Genomic DNA, 20,204 nt, shown 5'->3' with positions numbered 1-20,204 from the left:
GCAAACATGTGGCCTAAAGGCATTCTGTGTTGTCTGCCTCACTGGTTGTGTTTCCTCTGCTCCTTTTTTTTTGTCTTCTCTCCCCCCACCCCCACCCACTAATCATGTCCCATTGACCTACCACAAAATCCTCTCCGTCCACTTTAAAAACTGTCTCACATGCCGCCTCCTGTGTCCCTCCCTGTTAAACCCTTCACTTGGCAATGCATCTTCTGCTCTGTCCCCCTGTCTGCCCTCATTTCATGTCCACTTTCTGTTGCCTTGTTCACTCTTAAAAAACTTCTTCATTGATGAAATCCAATGTTTGGTCATTTCCCCACATCCTTGGTCACTTCTCTTTGGGTCTTGCCATTTGCCTTTGCACCTTCTTTGACCCGCCTGCCTGTCTCCTCTCTATCGCCAAAACCCTCAACCCCTACCCTCTCCAATGCAAATACCTCCTTGGGACTGTGGGTGGGACAGGTGTCGCAGACGATAACACGGGGAGGGCCCCGCTCGCAGATAGCCATCCCAGCCCAGGGAATGATTGAGTTCCGGGATGCCCTCACGGACCTTTTGGAGGAGTTTGGGACTGATGATGGTGGCTTCAAAGGAGACCTTCCTGAAGGGAGGCATATGCGTGTTGAAAACAAGAATTTCTATTTTGACATTGGACAGAATAATCGTGGTATCTACATGCGTATCTCGGAGGTGAGTTCTTGAAATAGTTAATGAAAATATTCACACTTGATAGTTGGTACTTTTAAATAATCATTATACCAAAACTTAAAGCAAATTGGTGTCCAAGATGTAAGTGCATTTCATAAATGTAGTTTCTGTTCTATTATTTGGATTTCATTTAAATTATCCTTAAATGCTGTGGAAGCTGGGTATTATTCATTGGAAATTCAATAAATAATTTTTAAAACACAGTATTATTGAATGAATATTTCTCTGGGTGCAAGGCTAACTGATGGGAGCAGATCTGATAATCCTCAACATTTCCCTTATCAATTTTGTATTTGTTGTAATCAATAGAATAACATGGTTAGTACAAGTATTTACATCAAAGAACCAGAAAATCTCAAGCAATAATTCATCTAATATTAAAAAAATTTTATTCTCATCCTAGAATTTTTTAAAGTAATAGTTTTTGTGACCTGTTAATTATATCATTGTATCATTTAGTCAATTCAGATTTTCTGATGAATCCCTTTTCAACTAAAGGAGATGTATATTTTTGAAACAGGTGTAGGAATGATTGCTTCGTAGAAGATACCGACAAGCTCCTTGATTACTTATTCATGCATTCTTGAATTTTTGTTCATAAACTAATTAGTTAATTGTGAAAGTTAATTGTTATTGAATGCTAATGGAAATACAATGCCATTTCCAGGTGAAGACAAACTTCCGAACGGCCATCACAATCCCGGAGAAGTCCTGGTCTCGGTTCCGTGACATATTTGCGGACTATGTGGATAAAATGAAGGAGGGGGGTGGTGGGATGGTTGGCGGAGGTGGTGGCATGGGCGTGGCGGGTGGGAGTGTGGGCGGTGGCAGTGGGTCAGGTGGAGGCGGAGGTGTGGGGCCGGACCACAGCAGTAAGCCCACAGTGTCCTCGTCCACTGGTGACGGGGGTGGTGGGGTGATGGGCGGGGGCACAGGGGTGATGGGCGGAGGGAGTGTAATGGGTGGCCCTGGAAAGTGAAAGCATAGGCACGGGCACGTGACGGTGGAGGCTTGGCCGTGCTGTCAAGATAGTGGAAGAGGGTGCTCTTGAGGAAAGAATAAGTGTTGACGTCACTTAATTATTTGGGAGGCTTTATCCCGAAGCCTAAGTGGAGCTGTCCTCCAGCGGAGCGATGATGTTGGTGAGGAAGGAGTGTTTGTTGTCCAGCGTTGCGGTTCACTTGGCAGTGGAATATGGGTGTGGTGGTACTGATCTGTGATCAACGTGTGAATGTGTGAATGAGTGGCGATGTTGGTTTGCGTGTTGTGAGTGTATCTCTCTCTCTCTATCTCTCTCTCGTGTGTCTCTCTCTATCAGAAAAAAGAGTAAAATGTTTTTGCCCCATCCCAGGTAGGCCAGGCCATTAGATCTGTGGTGCGGGCTTTTTTTTACGAGGGCCACAACGCAATGCATGCTCCACTTTCATTTTGAATGTCTTAAAACCTTCCTAAAGCTTCCTGTTCAAATCCTTGTGTTCCAACAAGTGGTTCTGGAACAAGCTGTTAAATGTCGTTAACTCTTATTGATGTTATTTTTTCTGTTAATTTTATGTTTCATCCACATTTAGAAGAAATTTACATTATGTTGTACCAATGCTTACCACATTTGACTTTCTGCTGAGCTCCTTCATGAACTGTCTTCTTTATTTATTCTTCTTTTTTCATTTAAAAGCTTATCCTTTTATGTTGAGTTGACTTAAGGAAATCAATTGGTAATTAAATTTTGTACGCTATGATATTCTGATGCCATTCTCCTTCCATCAAGACAATCTCTCTAAAGCCATCTTCCATCTCTAAGTTTTCTTTGGCTCCTCGATTGTTATTTTCATCCTTCCCTGAGCTTCCCGACATTGTCTGAAAAGTACACGAAAGATTGTGGCAATTCTGTTTTTTACCCAGAACCTTATTGGCGCTCTGAAGTACCTCTTAAATCCATTTGGTAGCTCCTAAGCAAGCCCCGTTGATTACAGACATTTTTAGGGAGTTTCTAAACCTGTTAGAATGAATGACAGCTCATTGCTGGGACAAATTAACTCTAATTAAAACAAAGAAACTTTGGATAGCTGGCAATCCTTAAAGGATTTGTGATGCTGACATATTTCCCCGGAGTAAGATGCTGTACATTTGTCTCGAGGAGGCTGGAGCCTGGTGATGTGTGTGGAGCAAATGGTGTTAGGAAGAGTGAGTTATCCAGCATCCTAGTTGCCCTCTGGGCCTCACAAAACCTCTTCAAAAAAGAGAAAACGAAATGCATAGCTCCACTTTAATGAAAGTAGAGGAACTGCTTCAATGTTGTGTGGGACATTTTTGGTAGAGGAAGAGGAGGTTGTGGATGAGGAAAAATTTGATTGTGTGTGCGTGTGTATGTGTGATAGAGTGTATGAAACAAATCTGTCATCAAATCCATTTGTAACAACATTTGGTCCTTGTTTTGCATTTGTTTTTAAGAGAGAAAATTTAAATTCAATGTTTTAAAAAATTGTCAAAGGCAAGTAAGTTGTGTAAACAGAATTGTTAAATGTGTGCTGTTAGAAGACCTCAAGATTTGCTGGGATGTTCATTAATGGCTTTAGAAAAAGTTTATCAACTGAGTATTTGTAAAGGTTAGCATTTGTTTGCTTTAATTTTGCCGTTTGGATTTATTCCTTAAATTGGTTCAAGAGAAAAGCCTACCAGCTGAAATGGCCTATTAATTGCTGTATGTTACCGAGGGGTTTTTGGACTTTTAATCTAAAATGTTGCTTCTACTCACTAAGAGTACAAAAGTGTTTAAAGTTTTGACTATTATTCCATGCCAATTAGTTGATTTTAAATGTGTTTGAATGTTTATGTTGGTTTATGATATGGTTATATGGAAGTAAGTTTGATAAATTGCTATGGAGAGTAATTAGTGGTGCATGCTTGAGGCTACTTAAAGAGGAAATAAGCAAGAGGAGCATGATTAAAAGATTTGTGAAATCTTCTCTTTGCCCAATTGCTACCTCACATTGTACCTTGTGGATACATCCTTGATTGTTTTTTTTAATGAGTAGTTTTGATCAATTGTACAAATTTCCCTCGGTAGCCATCTTGCTTCCTTCATCTTTCTCCCTTTTTCATCCTCTCGACCACTGCCTCCCCCTCCTCAAAGAGAATCCTTGTACATCATCATCGTTTGTCATCATCCCAACATCCATCCAAAGGACTCCTCTTCCTCGTCATACACCTTCCTTCTCATGTTGTGTTAGGATGCTTAAAAAATATAAAAAAAATGTGGTAGAAGAAAAAAATCCTTATGGTATTTGATTGATGATTATATGTTGTGTAAAAAGCAAACAGAGTTTAACAGTGTTGACCTCCTGCAAACTAATGAAAGTAAGACGAGAAGAATGGTGTGACAAGTAGTATGTTTTGCACACAAAAAAAGTCGCCACGGACAAGACAAGTGGACTCTGGGAAGCTTCAGCTTGCTCTAGCGTGTGCGAAAAAAATAATAAATAATAATAAACTAGATAGGAAAATGTGAAATGAAGATGGTGTGGGAAAAAGGACTAATGAGTGGACAGTGTTTGCAAACAAAATTTGGTCCTCCTCCATCTTTTCTCATCTTTATCTCCTGGATCAGTCTCTCCCGAGAAACACCCTTAGTTCATTGACCTGTAAATGTTTACTTATGCTCTATTCCTTATGTTGAAAGAAGCCCACTGGCTCTACAAGTGACAAATGTAATTAATAATCCCATGCCAGCTGATAGTCGACTCTGAACTGGATAAACATGACATCAGGGTGAAGTCTTTGTGAAATTAATGAGTGAAAGTAATCTCTCATCTCTGTGCAGTCTTTTATGAACTGGGTGAAAAAAATTGCTTTCGCGGTTGGGTGAAAGCAAAAATGACGACCAGGACATGGGAGAGGAATTAATTGGAGGGGCTCTTGTTTGAAATGATTCACTTGTCCCCCTTAAAAAAAGCTTTTATATAAAACTGTGACCTTTTTGGAAAAGGTCACTTGATTCCCCCAAGTAAATGCTCCTTTCATTGAAATAGGGCTAGAGAGAAGGGTAGTAGGTTTTGGAGTTTGGAAATTCAATGGGAAGAAATAAATATGCGTATATATATAAAAAGTAATGGAGGTGTGTGCATGAAAGCTTAGGTGTGACAGAGGGTGGGTAAAAGTTTGCAAAGAAAGTCAAGGAATTGTTGTTAAAAAGTCCTGTTTGGCTCTTAATTAGTGCAATGCCTGTAAGTTCCAGTTTGAGGAGATATGTTTTATTCTTCCATAGGTGTGCTCAAAAAATATTAGTTTTTTTGATAAAAATGTTGTTTAAGAAAAGTTTAGTTTTCTGTTATGCTACTGCCATTAATGGTTTTAAGCTATTGTTGATGAAAGTTTTGCAGAAGTTTGACAGTATTTCCTTCCTCTCCCTTCATTAATGCCTCAGAAAGTATATAAATGGGACATCTCATCCTCTGTCCATCTTCTGTCACTCAGAAGGAAGTGAAAAAGTTGATTTTTCATTTTTTTCCTTTGTGGCTTAGTAATACATATTGTTACAGCTTTATTTATGTATGTATAACTGAAAAATTGTTGAATCAGTTTTGTAATTATACAAATTTAAATGAGCCTGGTTGAGTAATTTTTTAATTTTTTGATATAGTTTTGTGATGAGGAGTTAAGATTCAAATATATGTACATATATACATATATGTTTATATTATGGTTTGTCATGGAAAGATTTCATCATGAAACTGCCATTGAAATAATTTGGTATGCTAACACTTTCCTGTTTTCTGCTTAAACTGAATATGATAATTATATTTTGGGGTGTGGTGAGTTGTTACTGCAACTGCCTTACATCTTAACAATATTGAAGTGCTATGAATAGGGTTAGATTGGCCTGCTTATAGAGAAGTTGCCATCTGGCAACTCCTGGCTTTCATGAAGCAGTCCATTGTTAATTGCTTAAATTTTTTTGTTTGTTACTAGGACATATCGAGCAGTTTTCCACTGTACCCCCTTCAAGTTAAAGAAGTTTTCCTTTGATAGGATGACTACAGAAATTTTAATAAGATGAATACATTTAAGAATGCCTGGGGGAGTGAATGCAGGAGTATACATGTGACAACACTTCTTTCTTTAGCAAATACACTGCCATTTCCACTTATGTGCAGGCAGGAAAAGCCCAAGCACCTAGATTTATTTCTCATATGAGAATTGCTGTGAAGTTTCAGATATGCCGTTATTTTTAATCACATCAAATTAACGGTTTTTAGCTCTTATGCATACGAAATTCTTTCTCGGTATCTGTTCCATCCCTACGGCATACCTGAATTGAGTCACAGAGAATGATGAGCTGCATAAAAAAATAAGGGGTTTTGGATTCATTGTGTGACTGTGTGTGCATGTGGCACTAAAGAGAAAATGACTTGAATGTGTGGTGATGATGTTAACTTGTTATCTTCTTGTTATTGCCATTGAAAAAAAGGAAAGGTTTTTTCCAGTTTTGTGTATTTTTTCTGTGGAGTGGCGGACCAGAGCTAATTCAAAATTGTCTTTGGAAATGAAACCAGGAAAGGAATATTGAGATATAATATCTCTTACTTAAAGATTCATTCCTTGTTTCATGTTTGAATGATACTGTATTTCGGGTTTAAGAGTAATTTAGAGTGGGATCCCCTTCGGAAGTAGTTAGAGAGAGTGTAATCATTATGAGAGAACTTGGAGGAAACTTAACTGTAAAGATAGTTGAATGTTGTGTTGTTATTATGATAATCTCAGTTTTGTTTTTAATATATGTTTTAAAACGAGGCAAATAGATTTATGTTATTAAAATTGAAATGAGAAAGTAATGGTTAGATGATTATTTCCGCATATAATATGAAAATTTTGACCATTTAAGTGTGTTGCTCATTTTTATATTTTAATGAGTTTGGAAAAACTAATGGGATTTTGGATAAGTTTTAGTGCTTATAACGAGTATAGACCTGTGACCAATCTTTGGTTTGTGAGTCCTCAATTTATCTTTTTTTTATTGGAATGAGAAACCATCCTCCCCTTTCTAAACTGTCAAGAGAAGCTCTCAAGTGAAAAGTGGTGCGTGTTATAGCTTCCTTCAAGTAACCATTCTGTGTTAGAGAAGTGGCCAAAATTTGTGTCAAATGAAATAAGCACAACAAATTGTAAATATGGTCTAAACCAGCTCAGTTGTAGACTGTGCAAAGTGGTGTTGGTGGAATATGAATACAGTAATTATTAATATATTTATTAAAAATAATTATCGTATTTATTTCCCATTTCTGTTAGCCTTATTCATTTACATGATGTTGTTTGATCGTCTTTTTGTTGGTATTTAAAATTACAAAACTATTTGGATGTTCAATTAGCCATAATCATAACCATGTTTGTTATTTTTTGTACACATAATTGATCCACCCTGCAAGTTTGGAATAGTTATCTTTAAAAAAGTACATTTCTTTATATTAGAAATAAAAATGGATTCCTGTTTTAAAGGAATGAATTCTACTATTGATTTCGATATTAACCTTTGCTTTTAAGGTCATACATATCACAAAGGTGTTTTGGCTGAAATCAGGGGTGGGATCAGTGATGTCAATTTGTTACCTCTAGATTGATGAAACTAAAATTGAACCAATTAGTAGTTCTAATTTTTATTCTTGAAAGTGTCCATGTTTTCTCAATTGCTCTTTAAAAAGCTCTGGGCCACTGTGAAATTTGTCTTTTGAGCCTCACTTCCAGGGGAGTGACTGGGTTGACTCATCCTCAACTGCCAAGATGAACTGCCACTTGAAATAAACTTGATATATGTATATGTTCCAATATACATATACAAATATATAATGAAGCCAAAGGAGATATACTGCTTATGTTTAAATATTTAAATTAATGAATTGATTGGTTGTGTAGTCATCCTAGTGGTTACATTTTTAACATTTATTCCAGATATGAGATTATTGTTCTTAGTTTTATGTCTAGTCATTTTTCTAACTTGATTTCACTTCTAAGGCGGGGTAATAAATGCTGATTTGGCATGTTGAAATACTTATTGCCAGCATGTGTTATTTCTGCCGCTTGTGAAATGCCACTTAATTTCATTTATTCATAGTTTCCTTGATGCAGGTTTTTCATGAATGGGGTATGGAAAAGGTAGCTCACCTTGGTTAAATGAAATAAATTAGCAAAAAGTACTCTTTCGTTCATCTTATTTAGATGCTATGATTGAATAAGTTAAGTTTGCCCCAAATATTTAGTTGAAATGTCACATAAATTAGTATGGAAAAAATGCTTCTCGAACATGTTAGGGTGTATAAAAACTTCATTGTACTGATTTTTGCCAGGTCAACTTTTATAAAACCATTTAACTACTTCTTGGACCTTTGCAGATGTACTGAATAAATCTTATTTGCTATTATTAACCATTATTGACACATTACCTTCAGTGGTACTGGAAACAAATTTAAGGGTGAATTCCATTGCATTTACTTGAAAAAGTTACCCATCTTGGTTACCAATGACATCATCTGTTGCTGGATTTTAAGAAGTCGAGCCTTTTCCAGTAATGTGTTAAAAGGTGACAATTAACTGCTGAAAAACTCAAGGTAAACAGCCAATGGTATCATATGTGCTTGTGAATAAATAAGAAAATAAACCCTGTTTAGGAAAAGATGTACATACGTGACTTATGGTAAGATTTTCAATGACTTGCTTGCTATCAGTGGTATCAAAGTCTTAAGCATTTGGTTTTTTATTTTGAGCTGAGTTATCATACTCTACCAGGTTCAATTAATGGTTGCAGCTGAGTGGGTGTGGTTAAAGCAAGTGGGGATGTGCTGAGGAAAAGTTCCTCGGCACATAACTTTCTCTTTGCCAATCTGTTGAAAGCTGGAGTGACTTTGTGCTTTGGACATTCTGTCACTTTCTGGCCTCTATTGTGTCAACATAGTAAATTAACTTGCAGTGTTGCTAAATCTGGTAGCTAACCATTTCCTGGGCCTATATGAAGGGATGATCCTCAATCCCCTATACATGAGTTATTATATTGAGTCTGCACTGGGCTAAAAATACCGATGAACATCCATGACCCACTCGTTCCCTTGGACAAGCAAGAGTGGATATGTTCATTTGGTTACTTTAAGTTTGCTCCTGTTCTCTCTCTTGTTATTCACCCTCCTCCGTCAGCAAAGCCCATCGAAGATGTCTTGTCTCTCATGAAAGTCACCCTTCCTGCTTAAGCCACATCTTCTCAGCTGTGAAGATAATTTGAACCGGTTATGGACGGTTGCGAAGACAGTAAAAGTTTGACAATGGTGGTGTACGGACTTCCTTTGCTGCGCAGAGTACACCTGCATCCATGCCGATGGTGTCTACAGTGTGTATTATTCACCAACAATGCAAGATTTAGCTTTGAGTATTAAAATTAAATCAGGGAAAAAGTATGATAAATTAGGATTGAATATAGTGTGCATTCTAGTGCTGACATATTGGAAGATACACTACATATCTCATTTTCAGTAGCCTCAGTGCTGTGGCATGGACAAGTTTTTGTTGCCCTCACCGCCATCTCTAGATGCACATATCTAACTTGATACTATTCCCAGTAAGCTATTTTAAGGGATAAAAATAATCTATATGCATGTGTGGCTCAAAGCCTTCCACGAATAGTAACTGAATTCCTGGATTGCTGAAAAGGCTAAGTCAGCACCTATCATTATTTTGTTCTAATGCTCCTTCAATCATCTGCCCAAGCCTTATCGACTTTGGTATTAGAGAAAAACTTGTATCTCCTTCCAACGTTACAATGGAAGGAACTCCTATGGCTCATTGGGAAGTATATGGAAATATGGCATCGTCCCTGAAGGGTTAACTCCCACGGCTGCCAGTCTTGAGCTTATCTTTTTATTGGAGCATGGCAAGTACCTATTATAAAAAAGGATAGGTAATCTCAATATGCTAGTCGTGTAATACTGGATGGGAATTGTGTATATTAATTGGGAATCATTCAGTGATGGATTCCCATGGAATGGATGCCTTTAATTGCCTGTCCATGTGTATAAAGTAGACTCACTGTTGTGTCAGGAAGACATTTTTCTGATGCTGTATGCATATTCAACCCTGTTAACACCATTGGTGTGTGAGGCTTAGTTTAGCTAGAAGTGTACCAATTAAAAATTCTATTCTTGTGGAAGTGTGTTGAGTACTGTTAGTATCCAGTTTAATTTCTTTTGTTCTTTGTGCCAGGTGAAATGAAATATTTACCCTGGAATTGAGGAAAGGAATAGGTTGAGTTTCTGTAAAACAATGATTTTGCGTCAGCGAATGCAAAATTAAAGGAAAAGATGTGCAGATGAAAATTCTATCGAAAAGAAACATCTACCATCAATACGTCACATGAAGTTGCTGATGAAATTCATACATTCATTACAATTAAAATGAAGTTATAAATTTTTGCTTCAGCTCTTACACCAATTTCCTATAATGATGATGTCGTTTTAAGGCCTCTTTCGCAAAATGAAATGTGGAATAGTTATTCCCCATGTACTGAAGTTGTTGCCTGTTTAGATCAAGTTTGTGTATTTATATTAAAAAAGTAGAGATGTAACATTTGGTGGGGGGCAAGGCCAGATACAGAATTTTCTGGAGGGGGGGGAGGGCCAGTCAAGCGAACTGTCTTCTCATATTTGAGCTTAAAAGATGATGCAAATAATTATGGCTCTGTAATACACAAAACAAGTAATGATAACCGTATTAAAAATCTTGTCTATTATTTTAGAGCATCTGGAGGGGCAAAAACGTGCTTGGGGGGGGGGGGTTACCAAAGCCTGAAATTTATGATAAATAGAACCTCAAGTGTACACCTTATAAAGACCCCATCTAAAATGTATGTATTTCTCAAAGTTTTGTTTCACTTGCCTTGCACATATTCATTTATTAATCCAAAATTTTCAGAACGATGTAACACACAAAATGGTCTTGATCATATTTTATGAGGAAAGATGATTCTAGTTAACATTCCTTACAATTACTGGGACAATTTTTTGGTTAATTATGCGGGTAGGTGGTAAGTATGCTCTTCACAATTATGTGTTAAGTTTTGATATTGCACGTGCTGTGGGGAACAATTTCAAGAATATTGAGAACTCCCCAGCATAAATAAAAGTGCTCTATCATATGCATTTCAAAATTTTATTTTTTCTATAATTACCATATTTCAGGATTGTTCAATATTTTATACTCTATTCAAAGTAATGATGCGAAGTTCAAGAATGGTAACCAACTGGGAAAATGAGATAAGACTGCAATCATGATCTCAGTAGGCAGATTCTTAAACATGTCCGTGATATGACTGGAGATAGTCTCTCCATAGCCATAGTTTGCCAAACCATTGGGATCTTCATTTAGCAAGAGGATAAGTGGCTGAATTTGCAATGGATAAAATTCTGCTCTTCCTTTAGCAGTTTCGTGAGCCAATGCCTTGCTTAGTGACAGCAACGGTGCCAAACTGCAGGAACATTCTGAAAAGTTGAAGTTCGTAGAGTTAAGCATTTGAAGAAATGTTAGGTGCTTTTTAGAATGTCGGACTCTATTTAAAGGGAATAATAAAATGTTAAATATTGCAAAGAAACATGGAAACTTAATTCAGATGAAGGAACTACGTGGCAAAACCTGTGTCATATAAGACTTGAGATATCATTCATGCTAGAAGAGGATAAACTATGGCTAATGTGTGACAGCATAGAGTAAGTATATTCTTACTCTATATATAAGTATATACTTACTCTATGGTGACAGTAAAAGTAACTGATACATATCCCAGTGCAAATTGGCACAAAAGTACTCAACAGACTAATCTTGGGAAAACCATTTTTATTTCATATGTCCAAGCAGTGAATGTGGGAAAAAGAAATGCTATGAGAGTGGGAAGGGGCAGAAGGATCAAATGGGGGTTAAAATTAAAAGAGAGTTAATATCATAGCATAGTACTCTGTGGTTACCAAATTCTGGCTGAGCACAGAAGGAGGATCAATGCAAACAGAGAGGTACATATCGGAAAACGCATATTCAAGCTCTGGATGGGAAAAAAACTCACCCAGGTTTGATTGGAAACCACAACCTCTGGGTTGGCAGGGGAAGACTTTACCCCACCACCAACAAGGCCAGTAACGGATATGGGGTGACTTATGAATGAAGATGAAAATTAATGGGTGCATTCAGCTGGTGAAATAGCTCGAGAACATTAAGACGCTAACAATGGGAGGTTAAGTTAACTCAGCGATTGGAATGCTGTAGTTTTTGTATGGTACAAAAGGCAACAAGAAATGATTATTTGGTTGATATTCCATCCAACTATTTATTTAAATGTAATTAATTATTAGGAATCATGAAATCAGCCTGCCACTGGTCATTGCACACCCACCATTGCTAGGTGAAAAGCCTAGTGGTTAGAGTACTACACTTTGGACACTAAGGTCATTAGTTCGAGGTCCAACAAATTTAATTTTTTTCCTTCACTAATAATAAATATTTTTAAACTCATTTGTATTTTATGAGTATTTGACTAATTTAAAATATTTATCTCATTTGGCTGACCTAAAAACCCTCATTCTTACTGTGGAGTTCCTCACCATAGAAAACTTAAATACAATGATGCATGAGAAACATGTAAATGAGACAAATACACTTAAAAAATGAGTTGAAAAATCTTTTGAAATAGGTATTCGTGGTTAGAGAGGAAAAAAATAACTTCATTCAGCCTTGAAGCAGCAAACCTTCGGATTCAGATATCTGCATGCTCACAAACAGGTTGATCGCCTAGCAATGGCAGCGGGAAATTACATTTGGTAGGCTGATTTCTTGATTAAAAATAATTGTAATGGAACAAGGAGCTTGACCAAATAGCTAATATATACCATTTTTATTTGTCTTCGGCAGCATACAAAAATATGACATTCAAATTGGAGAGTCAGCTTCTGTAACTTCCCCTTGTCAGTGAAAGATATTGTCCATTGAAATCCTTACACTGTGCTCATGGAGCGATAAAATATGGCAAACCCATTCCCATTGTAGAATCCAAGGTTCTTGTTCAGCAGAAAAAGAGAGTTCTCTCAGTGACCCAACAACTTCATCTAACTTTGGAGCGACTGAATGAACCCAATGAGCTACACTTCTGGTTTTGAATGGGAAACTAAGTAGAAAGCGTAGATCAGGCAATCATTAAGATTGTGGTGGTGGTAAAAGAAGCACATCCTACAATCTATGCTAATGTAGAAGTACATACTGATACCAACAACTAAAAAAATAGAAGGTATTACAGAATCTAAAAGAAATAATTAGGGTAACAATTAATATTAACATGCTCGCTACAGCATGAGCCACTGTCGGGTCAAACCCGACTTCTTCCCCAATCAACAGTAAATTGACTACTTTACCACATTTTACGGCTGTTGTCATTTAGCAAAGGAGTCATAAAACTTGGTTCCTCCATTTAAGAAATGGTAAACTATGTGGCGAGACTGAAAGTTGGATGTGATCAACCGGAGGGTCAAACACTTGCCAGACTGGATGGAGCCATTCAAACTGGCCGACTTTGCAACTTAGACCACTAATTATGATCAGAGCACACCTGAATGCAAGCTATTTTATTTGTAATACATGCATTCAGTGTGTTATACAACCTACTTGCTAATTACACTTCAGAATGGAGTACGACAACAGAAGTTGAATAAAATTGAGTTGACACAACCCGCATAGCACATCCCAGGTAGCTTAATCTAAAACTGGCCTCAGTCCAATGCCAAGGTTGCTATGGTTTCATTAAAAGTTAGAGAAAAAGGGAGATTCAGCACCTCAGTGAACATGTTAAATTTTATTACTAGTTAAGAATTATACTCTATTCTAAAAAGATTCTGCCGAAAACTAGAAAGGAGATTCAGCATCTCAGCAAACATGCTAATGTTATTGCAAATGCTCTACTTTTTATAGAAAGTAGTTTGTCTCTAAACTTTGCCCAACGAACTTGCACCATTTCAGATGTGTTTGCAAATAATTCTCGATAGCTAGCAATCACTAATAACAGGAAATCTACATTTTGAAAATTAAACTAAAAAAATTAATGACAAGGAGTTGACACTGAGTATGCCATGAAGCTTCCTGAATATTTAGATCACTGGTTCCAATTTGCGTAGTTTTCAATTAGATAACCTGCTTTGCCAAATGCAGCATAATGCTTCACTTCTGTAGTTTTCATAGAAGGAATAATGGAAATAAGAATAAAAGATAAAGTAAGTAAGCAGTATACTGCTCTTCACAGTTCCTCAATCATTGGAATCACAAAAAAGTTGTATCATTGAGGAATATAACCCCGCAAACGTCAAAGATTCACCACAACCCCACAATAAAGTGATGGGAACAGATATGGAGCCAGCCAATACTAACGAGTGATTCATATGCACTGGTAAAAAAAAAAAAAAAAAAAACACACATGCACAAACGCTCAACAATCGCCTACGTGAAGGTATCAACTATGTAATCTGAGCCCCCCATAAAGTAAACTTGTATTTAGATCTAGAAGGTAATATGAGCATGAGGTGAGCTGAGAAACGTAATCTGAGCCTCCAATTAAGTAATCTTGCATTTAGATCTAGAAGGCAATGCCAAACTACTACATAAGTACCCATAGTTAACTATAACGGGCAAAATATCTATAGATACTGTATTTTCCCTATATGGAAACTGGATGTAAGAAGTTATGGAACTTGTTCCTCGGACAGCTTGTAGATGGCATAAAAAGTGAAAAAATTTGCTCTTCCATGCATCATGGAAGATCTAAACGTAAAATATACATTATAATTTTTCTGAAACACAATTTGCTTCCTCTTTCACACCATGAGAAAGATTTTGCTGCACAAGGGTGACTTTTCATCTAGTGAGATATTAAATGGTTCAGTGGTGTAACTAGGAAGATGCTTTGGAGGGGATGAAGGGACCTGAGGCGGTCACCCCCAGTCAGCGGGGGTCCAGAAAAATTGTTGAAAAATGGCAAGCCTGGAAATACATTTTAGATTATTCTGACGGTTAAAATTTAACTTTAAGCAGATGATGTTGCTATATCTCAAAACTAGACAATAGTTAGAAATTCTTTTTTAATTTCTATGAGGCTTTGAGTGGGGATGTATCCCCTCATCACCCCCATAGTTACACCACTAAAATGGTGGCGCCCTCAGCATATCTCTACAGGAAGCAAACACTGAGTCCTAGCATTTACGATAAACATGAAATACAATCTAGGCCTTTCCAAATAACCTTTGTTTACAAATTGTAATGTATTACTCAGCTTTATGAGCTAATGGGTGCTTCTACTTCTCAAGCGCCTATTACTCGAGTATAAAAATCAAATTGAGAATGAAAATTTAATTAACGTCTGTTAATTAGATTTTCAAAACACAATATTCTATATCAAGGCCTTAAAAAATACTTCGTATGGACCAGAATTTCAAGACATGCATTAGCAACAAAGGGTATTCATAGCAGGATAAAGCATGCAAAGTTACATGTATTACATGATCTTATTCACCGGACAGCTATTTTACCTGAAGCTTGAATCAGTAACTGATTCAGAATGGATGATATTTGCTGGAAAAGTCTTGGCGAAGATGCAATTGCAGCTACAAGTATGGGAGACTCTTGCAAAATGCTAAGGGAATGGAGAATGTCATCATCACAGGGATTCACATCTCTGACCTCCACAGTTTTAGCAGACAGGCTATTGCTTAAATTACCACAAGTATTTCTTCTTCCACAGCTGCTAAGCTCCTCTCTGACCCAAGATATTACAACCTCTTCAATACATTCTGGCAAAAGCGAGAGAACATCACCCAATAAAACTACATCTAACTGGACGTGCCCATTTTTCACCCAAATCCAAACTTGCTTCAAGAAACGTAAGCTTTCATCTGTTTTCAGAAACTGGGGTTCTTCACTTTTTCTTCTCTTTTTAGATGGGCCGCAATAATTATCGTCTTCAATTAACCTTTTCAGAGGCACACAGCCCACACTTCTATCAAAACTAGGACACCCTGGAACTTCAAAGGTTTTCAAATCAGTCTTAAGTGAATTACTGCCACAATATGTCTCAGCACCTTTTCTTGAATCGCGTCCGTTTAACATCCAAGATGATTGTTGAGATTCCTCGATTTGCTTTGTTAACAAACATGTCACTGCTGCGACGAATGGGTTGAATTGAAGAGGATGATTTAAGATAAGTGGCAACGCTGATGTCATGGATGGATAGGCCGATTCAAGATTCTGATTTGCAAGGTCGCAATTTGAAAGAATGATTCTAGATGATTCAACTGCGCTTAATGACTCCATCCACGGTTCATGGTCACTGGTTGAAAATCCCATGGAAGCTTTCCGAAGAAACTTCTGAAAAGTAATCAAAGTAAAACGATGGCTTTCTCTATATCCAACGTTGTCAATTAAGTGTCCAAGTCATTTACGTACCAGAGCCCAAGCACGAACACTGTCATTGCTGGCGGACGTAAGTATTCGAATGATTTTCTTAGAAGCAACTTCTGCAAAATTTTCCTCCGTTATACTGATCTCCTGCTGTGGCAAAAAAAATATAGCTAATATCAGTAATCTAAGACAACTCGTATTCATGTACATACCTCTGATTGCAAACATACATTACAATTTGGCTCATCCATACCACTTTGAGTAACATTTACAACTGATACCCATCGACGTGAGTGAGTGCATATGATTATGATGTACTCTCACACGTATTTTTTGTAAAGACTTCAAGGGAAGTCCTAAAAATCAATAACACAATACATAATCATGTAAAATATGAATACTTCTCTACTAATGTTGTTTGAGTTTCGAAGGGTTCGCTCCCCCATCTTCCCGCTGAGAATTTCACATTTCATTTGTTCTAGTCCAATCTGCCGTATGCCATGCGTGTGTTTCGTCAGGTTCTGCTATTTCAAATCTCTTGTTTTTGTTAAGGGTTTCAATCGTTTCAATAGAGACCGAGAATTATATTAGTTATTTTACGCTTAGATTGATCGAGACAGTTAACCTACTGCTCATCTGGCGTTGAATTAATTGTGTTTTATCGGAGAACAGCCATGGCCCACCGAAAGAGAAAAGTAAAAGTTTACGAGGAAGATCTCACTTCACTGACTAAAGAGGTATCTGTGGTTGATAGTCATGCATCGCCAAGAGTATAATCTAGAATTTTTCTTCATTTTCCAAAGAACATATTCTGATCTCTTTCGTTGTTTGAACTTTCAGGAATTAATCGACCACATCCAACGGTTGATAGCTCATAACTTTCAATTGAAAAATGTTATAAATAAAAACGTTGATCACGGTCAACATTGGAGCGAAAACCCTGGCCAGAGAAAGTTCGATTTCAGCAAGTTAGTATATGATACCTTGAGATTTGTTTATTTAAATTTGAATGCACACATTTTGATGCCAAACCACTTGACAAGTCTTCGCTTCTAGATGTTACGGTCTGTAAATATTCATCAAGTGCATCAGCTTCGGAATTGAAGCTGCGGTGCTGTAGTTTTGATTCTCCATACGTATATACCTCATTGCACCCTTCGTGCCCTACCTGAAGCCTGCGTTGGGTACACATAAGTAAGCGGGGTCCAAACCGCCCGGTTAGTTATTAGTTAATGAGAGAGATAAAATAGCCGGAATGTTCAATGTTGCATTCACAAATATTTTCTAAGTGTTCCAACTTGCCCGGCCACTTCTTACTTGTGGGTGTGACACACAAACCCGAATTACTGGTGGGTGGCCGGGTGCAACTCAATCGATCCACACGCACTGGCTGTTCTACTGAAAAGTTTGTTTATTGTGTTGGTCACTCAACAGCATGATAAATACCTTCTATTAATTTCAATTCTGTGCCTCGGAGGTTAAGGACACTATGTCCGTTTTCCTATTTTTTCAGGAGAGCAATTTTAAGGCTTAAAAATTTTTTAACTGTAATTAGTGAAGGCTAGATAACAAGTTTACAACATTTTTATGTCACAATGTTAGTTGTATAGTAGCCTAACCTAGGAATTACTGGTTAAATTTTAAAAAATGTTAAAACTGCTATCCTGAATAATTAAGAAAACGGGCATAGTATATACTTTGGGACATAGATAACCTTTACTTCCGAGGTACAGTATTAAACTTTGATCTTTTCTTCTACTTTTCTGACCTAACTGCAGCTGATGATATCATTTATTCATGAAACGCACCGTGCATTTAAATGCATGTAAGAGTGTAGTAGTAAATTACAAAATATTTTTGAAATGTTATGATGAGATTCTACATAATAAAGTCGGAAACTGGATTTTGGATGCCTGGGATTTGGCTTTACCTTGCCGAAGATATTCACCAATAGGGTAGTTTCCTTCATCAAAGAAAACGAAAGGCATTAAATATGAATCGTTACCCACCATAAGTGTATTTATAAAATACAAACTATTTGGTTTTAAAAATCCCAGTTTAGACGAACGTTAATGGTCAATTTTAACCTCCTTTGAAAAAGGCCAGATTGGGGCCCTTGTGATATCACAGGAACCTAGATTCTATACGAGTAGTCAGGAGTTTTACATCGTCTGAGATTATCAATGCATGCATGTGGTGTAGAGCTCAGAGAAACATCTCTTAATAATCACGTATTAAAAATGCCTGTGGTCGGAAAGTTTCCTTCGTGTGATAGGGTATTAATAATCCTTATTTAAGCCTAGCACTACCTGCTAGCAGCTTGTATCGTATCGGCGCTCATAGTCTCGCACCAAGGTGGCCTCGCATGGCGACAGCTGGAACCAGAATGACATCACACAGGCTCTTCCCAGCATTCATGCTTAGCTGTCACATTTTTGCATCCTTGAAAATTTTCACTTTTCATGCTATCGCAAAAAATAGATATTGTCATTTAAAAATCTAAAAGCGTGGAATATGTACTCCAGGAGTAATAATCTTTCGATTAAGGCAATTTAAAAAAAATAGGAAACTACCCTATTCACTCCTTCATAGGCCTTCATCCACTCCCTCCTCCATGTGTCGCCCTCATTCAGATGTGCTTGAGGTTGATTAAGGCAGAAAGCCAATTGCTCCATGAATCACAAAGGCAATTCTCAGTGAATGGGCATGGGCTGGCACCACCTTAATCTTCAAATATGTGAAAATTCCCATCCCAGAGCAGAGTATCAAACTGGAGATGAGCTGGTTAAAAATACTGCTCTGTAGGTTTTTTTGTGTACCTGTTCCACTGGTGACCATTATGGTGTTTATAAGCAGAGCATGCAAATGGCTGATGTTTGTGTTTTGGAGAGGAATGAAGTTTTGAGCTGAGCAATGGGATTATTCACTCAGAATCAAAACCTCAGTGTATGAAAGCAATTCAGTTAATGGAAAGTAACTTAGATAAGTTATGGTTAAAAAATATCTTGTAGAATCTGAGTTTTTCCCGGCGTATGCTCTGCAGGAATATTTCTCGGGTTTCCCACCGGTTGTCGTATTGGGTTGTAGTTCCCAACGTTTCCATGACTAAGTCCGTCATCATCATCAGGGGTTAATGTTGAGCCAAGTTTTTTCTCCGGTATTTATACTCATGAGGGCTGTTTAAGTGGGCCCTGATTGGTCCTTTCTGAATTGGGGTGATTTATAGTGATTGATCACTGACTTCCACGAATTACTTAACTGGAAGCCTTTGTCTCTGTTTAGGTTCTTTTGGTGTATGTTGATTTGTATAGCTTCTTTGACAATTCGATCCCAGTAGTTGTCTGTGCGGCATAGCACTTTGGAGCTTTTAAAATCTACTCGGTGACCGAGGTCCAGGCAATGCTCTGCCACCGCTGATTTCAGTGGGTGGAACAAGCGTATGCATCGTTCGTGTTCCGTCAGCCTTTTTTCTATGGTGCGGCCTGTTTCCCCAATGTAAACGTGGCCACATTCACATGGGATGCTGTATACTCCCGACGTCTCGAGGCCCAGGTCATCTTTCGGTGTTCCGATGCAGGTCTTTATCTTGCTGGACGGTTTGTGTATCGCTTCTATGTTATGTCTCTTGAGTATTCGAGATATTTTGTTGCTGACTCTGGAGATGTAGGGGAGACAGGCTCTGGCTACCGGTTTCTCCTTTTCTTCTCTGTTGTTCCTTTCTAGGGAGGTCTAGGTTGTTGCCCTTTTTTCATGCCTTGGTGATGTAATTAGAGTGAAGGATGATTACTTGTTCAGGAGAAATTGATCATGGAGGGAAGGAATCATTCTCAAAATTGTGTACAATGCAGTACCTGAGGTCAAGAAGTCGGCCTCGGTGGCAGCGAGGTAAAGTCCTCACCTGCCAAACCCAAGGTCGCGGGTTCAAATCCCACTTGTGTAAGTTACACATATCCAGGGCAATGGCATTTGTCAATGTCCTTCTTTGTTGGTTGTTGATTCCCCAATGTAAAAGGCTGTAAATGTGCTGTTTTCAGGGAGATGAAAAT

The 20,204-nt window shown here is 37.7% G+C and overlaps 3 protein-coding genes across 14 annotated transcripts in view; 2 read left to right on the top strand and 1 right to left on the bottom strand.

Moving 5' to 3' along the window:
• LOC124167366 (transcriptional activator protein Pur-beta) overlaps positions 1-7,892 on the top strand; it is a 69,814-nt gene extending 61,922 nt beyond the window's left edge. For 5 of the 6 annotated variants that reach the window (XM_046545374.1, XM_046545378.1, XM_046545379.1 and 2 more), the window contains 2 exons: positions 454-690; positions 1,376-7,892. In XM_046545374.1, coding sequence (XP_046401330.1) covers positions 454-690; positions 1,376-1,687 — 549 coding nt within the window. In that variant the 3' untranslated portion in view covers positions 1,688-7,892. The remainder of the gene's footprint in view (positions 1-453; positions 691-1,375) is intronic. The other variant, XM_046545375.1, reaches the window with a different exon arrangement.
• Positions 7,893-10,873: 2,981 nt separating this feature from the next.
• Positions 10,874-16,642, bottom strand: LOC124166659. Of its 7 annotated transcripts, none has more exons than XM_046544283.1 (4): positions 16,560-16,642; positions 16,204-16,308; positions 15,291-16,125; positions 10,874-11,216 (listed from the first exon to the last, which is right to left on the bottom strand). In XM_046544283.1, the coding sequence occupies exons 1-4, from the start codon at positions 16,629-16,631 to the stop codon at positions 10,942-10,944; spliced, it is 1,287 nt and encodes a 428-aa protein (XP_046400239.1). In that variant the 5' UTR covers positions 16,632-16,642; the 3' UTR covers positions 10,874-10,941. The 7 variants fall into 7 exon arrangements, with proteins under 7 accessions (XP_046400239.1, XP_046400242.1, XP_046400243.1 ...); XM_046544286.1 differs by having other exon boundaries at positions 16,389-16,586; XM_046544287.1 differs by having other exon boundaries at positions 16,204-16,305; positions 16,389-16,586.
• Positions 16,643-16,813: 171 nt separating this feature from the next.
• The window catches only part of LOC124166658 (tRNA pseudouridine(38/39) synthase), a 30,667-nt gene continuing 27,276 nt past the window's right edge, over positions 16,814-20,204 (top strand). Inside the window, exons 1-2 of the mRNA XM_046544281.1 lie at positions 16,814-16,895; positions 16,999-17,126. Coding sequence (XP_046400237.1) covers positions 16,833-16,895; positions 16,999-17,126 — 191 coding nt within the window. The 5' untranslated portion in view covers positions 16,814-16,832. The remainder of the gene's footprint in view (positions 16,896-16,998; positions 17,127-20,204) is intronic.

Source organism: Ischnura elegans, chromosome 10 (genome assembly GCF_921293095.1).
Source record: "Ischnura elegans chromosome 10, ioIscEleg1.1, whole genome shotgun sequence".
Lineage (NCBI taxonomy): Eukaryota > Metazoa > Arthropoda > Insecta > Odonata > Coenagrionidae > Ischnura > Ischnura elegans.
Note: the sequence above shows the minus strand (reverse complement) of the source record. Positions and strands in the feature narration are given on the sequence as shown.

Bases quoted from the DNA above. Each gene is read 5' to 3' on its own strand.
- LOC124166659 (XM_046544283.1), bottom strand. From the start codon at position 16,631: ATGAAATGTGAAATTCTCAGCGGGAAGATGGGGGAGCGAACCCTTCGA. The intron at 16,126-16,203 runs GTACGTAAATGA...ATTACTTTTCAG, and splicing joins GTGTTCGTGCTTGGGCTCTG to AAGTTTCTTCGGAAAGCTTC. The intron at 11,217-15,290 runs GTAAAATAGCTG...TCAACTTTTCAG, and splicing joins GTTACTGATTCAAGCTTCAG to AATGTTCCTGCAGTTTGGCA.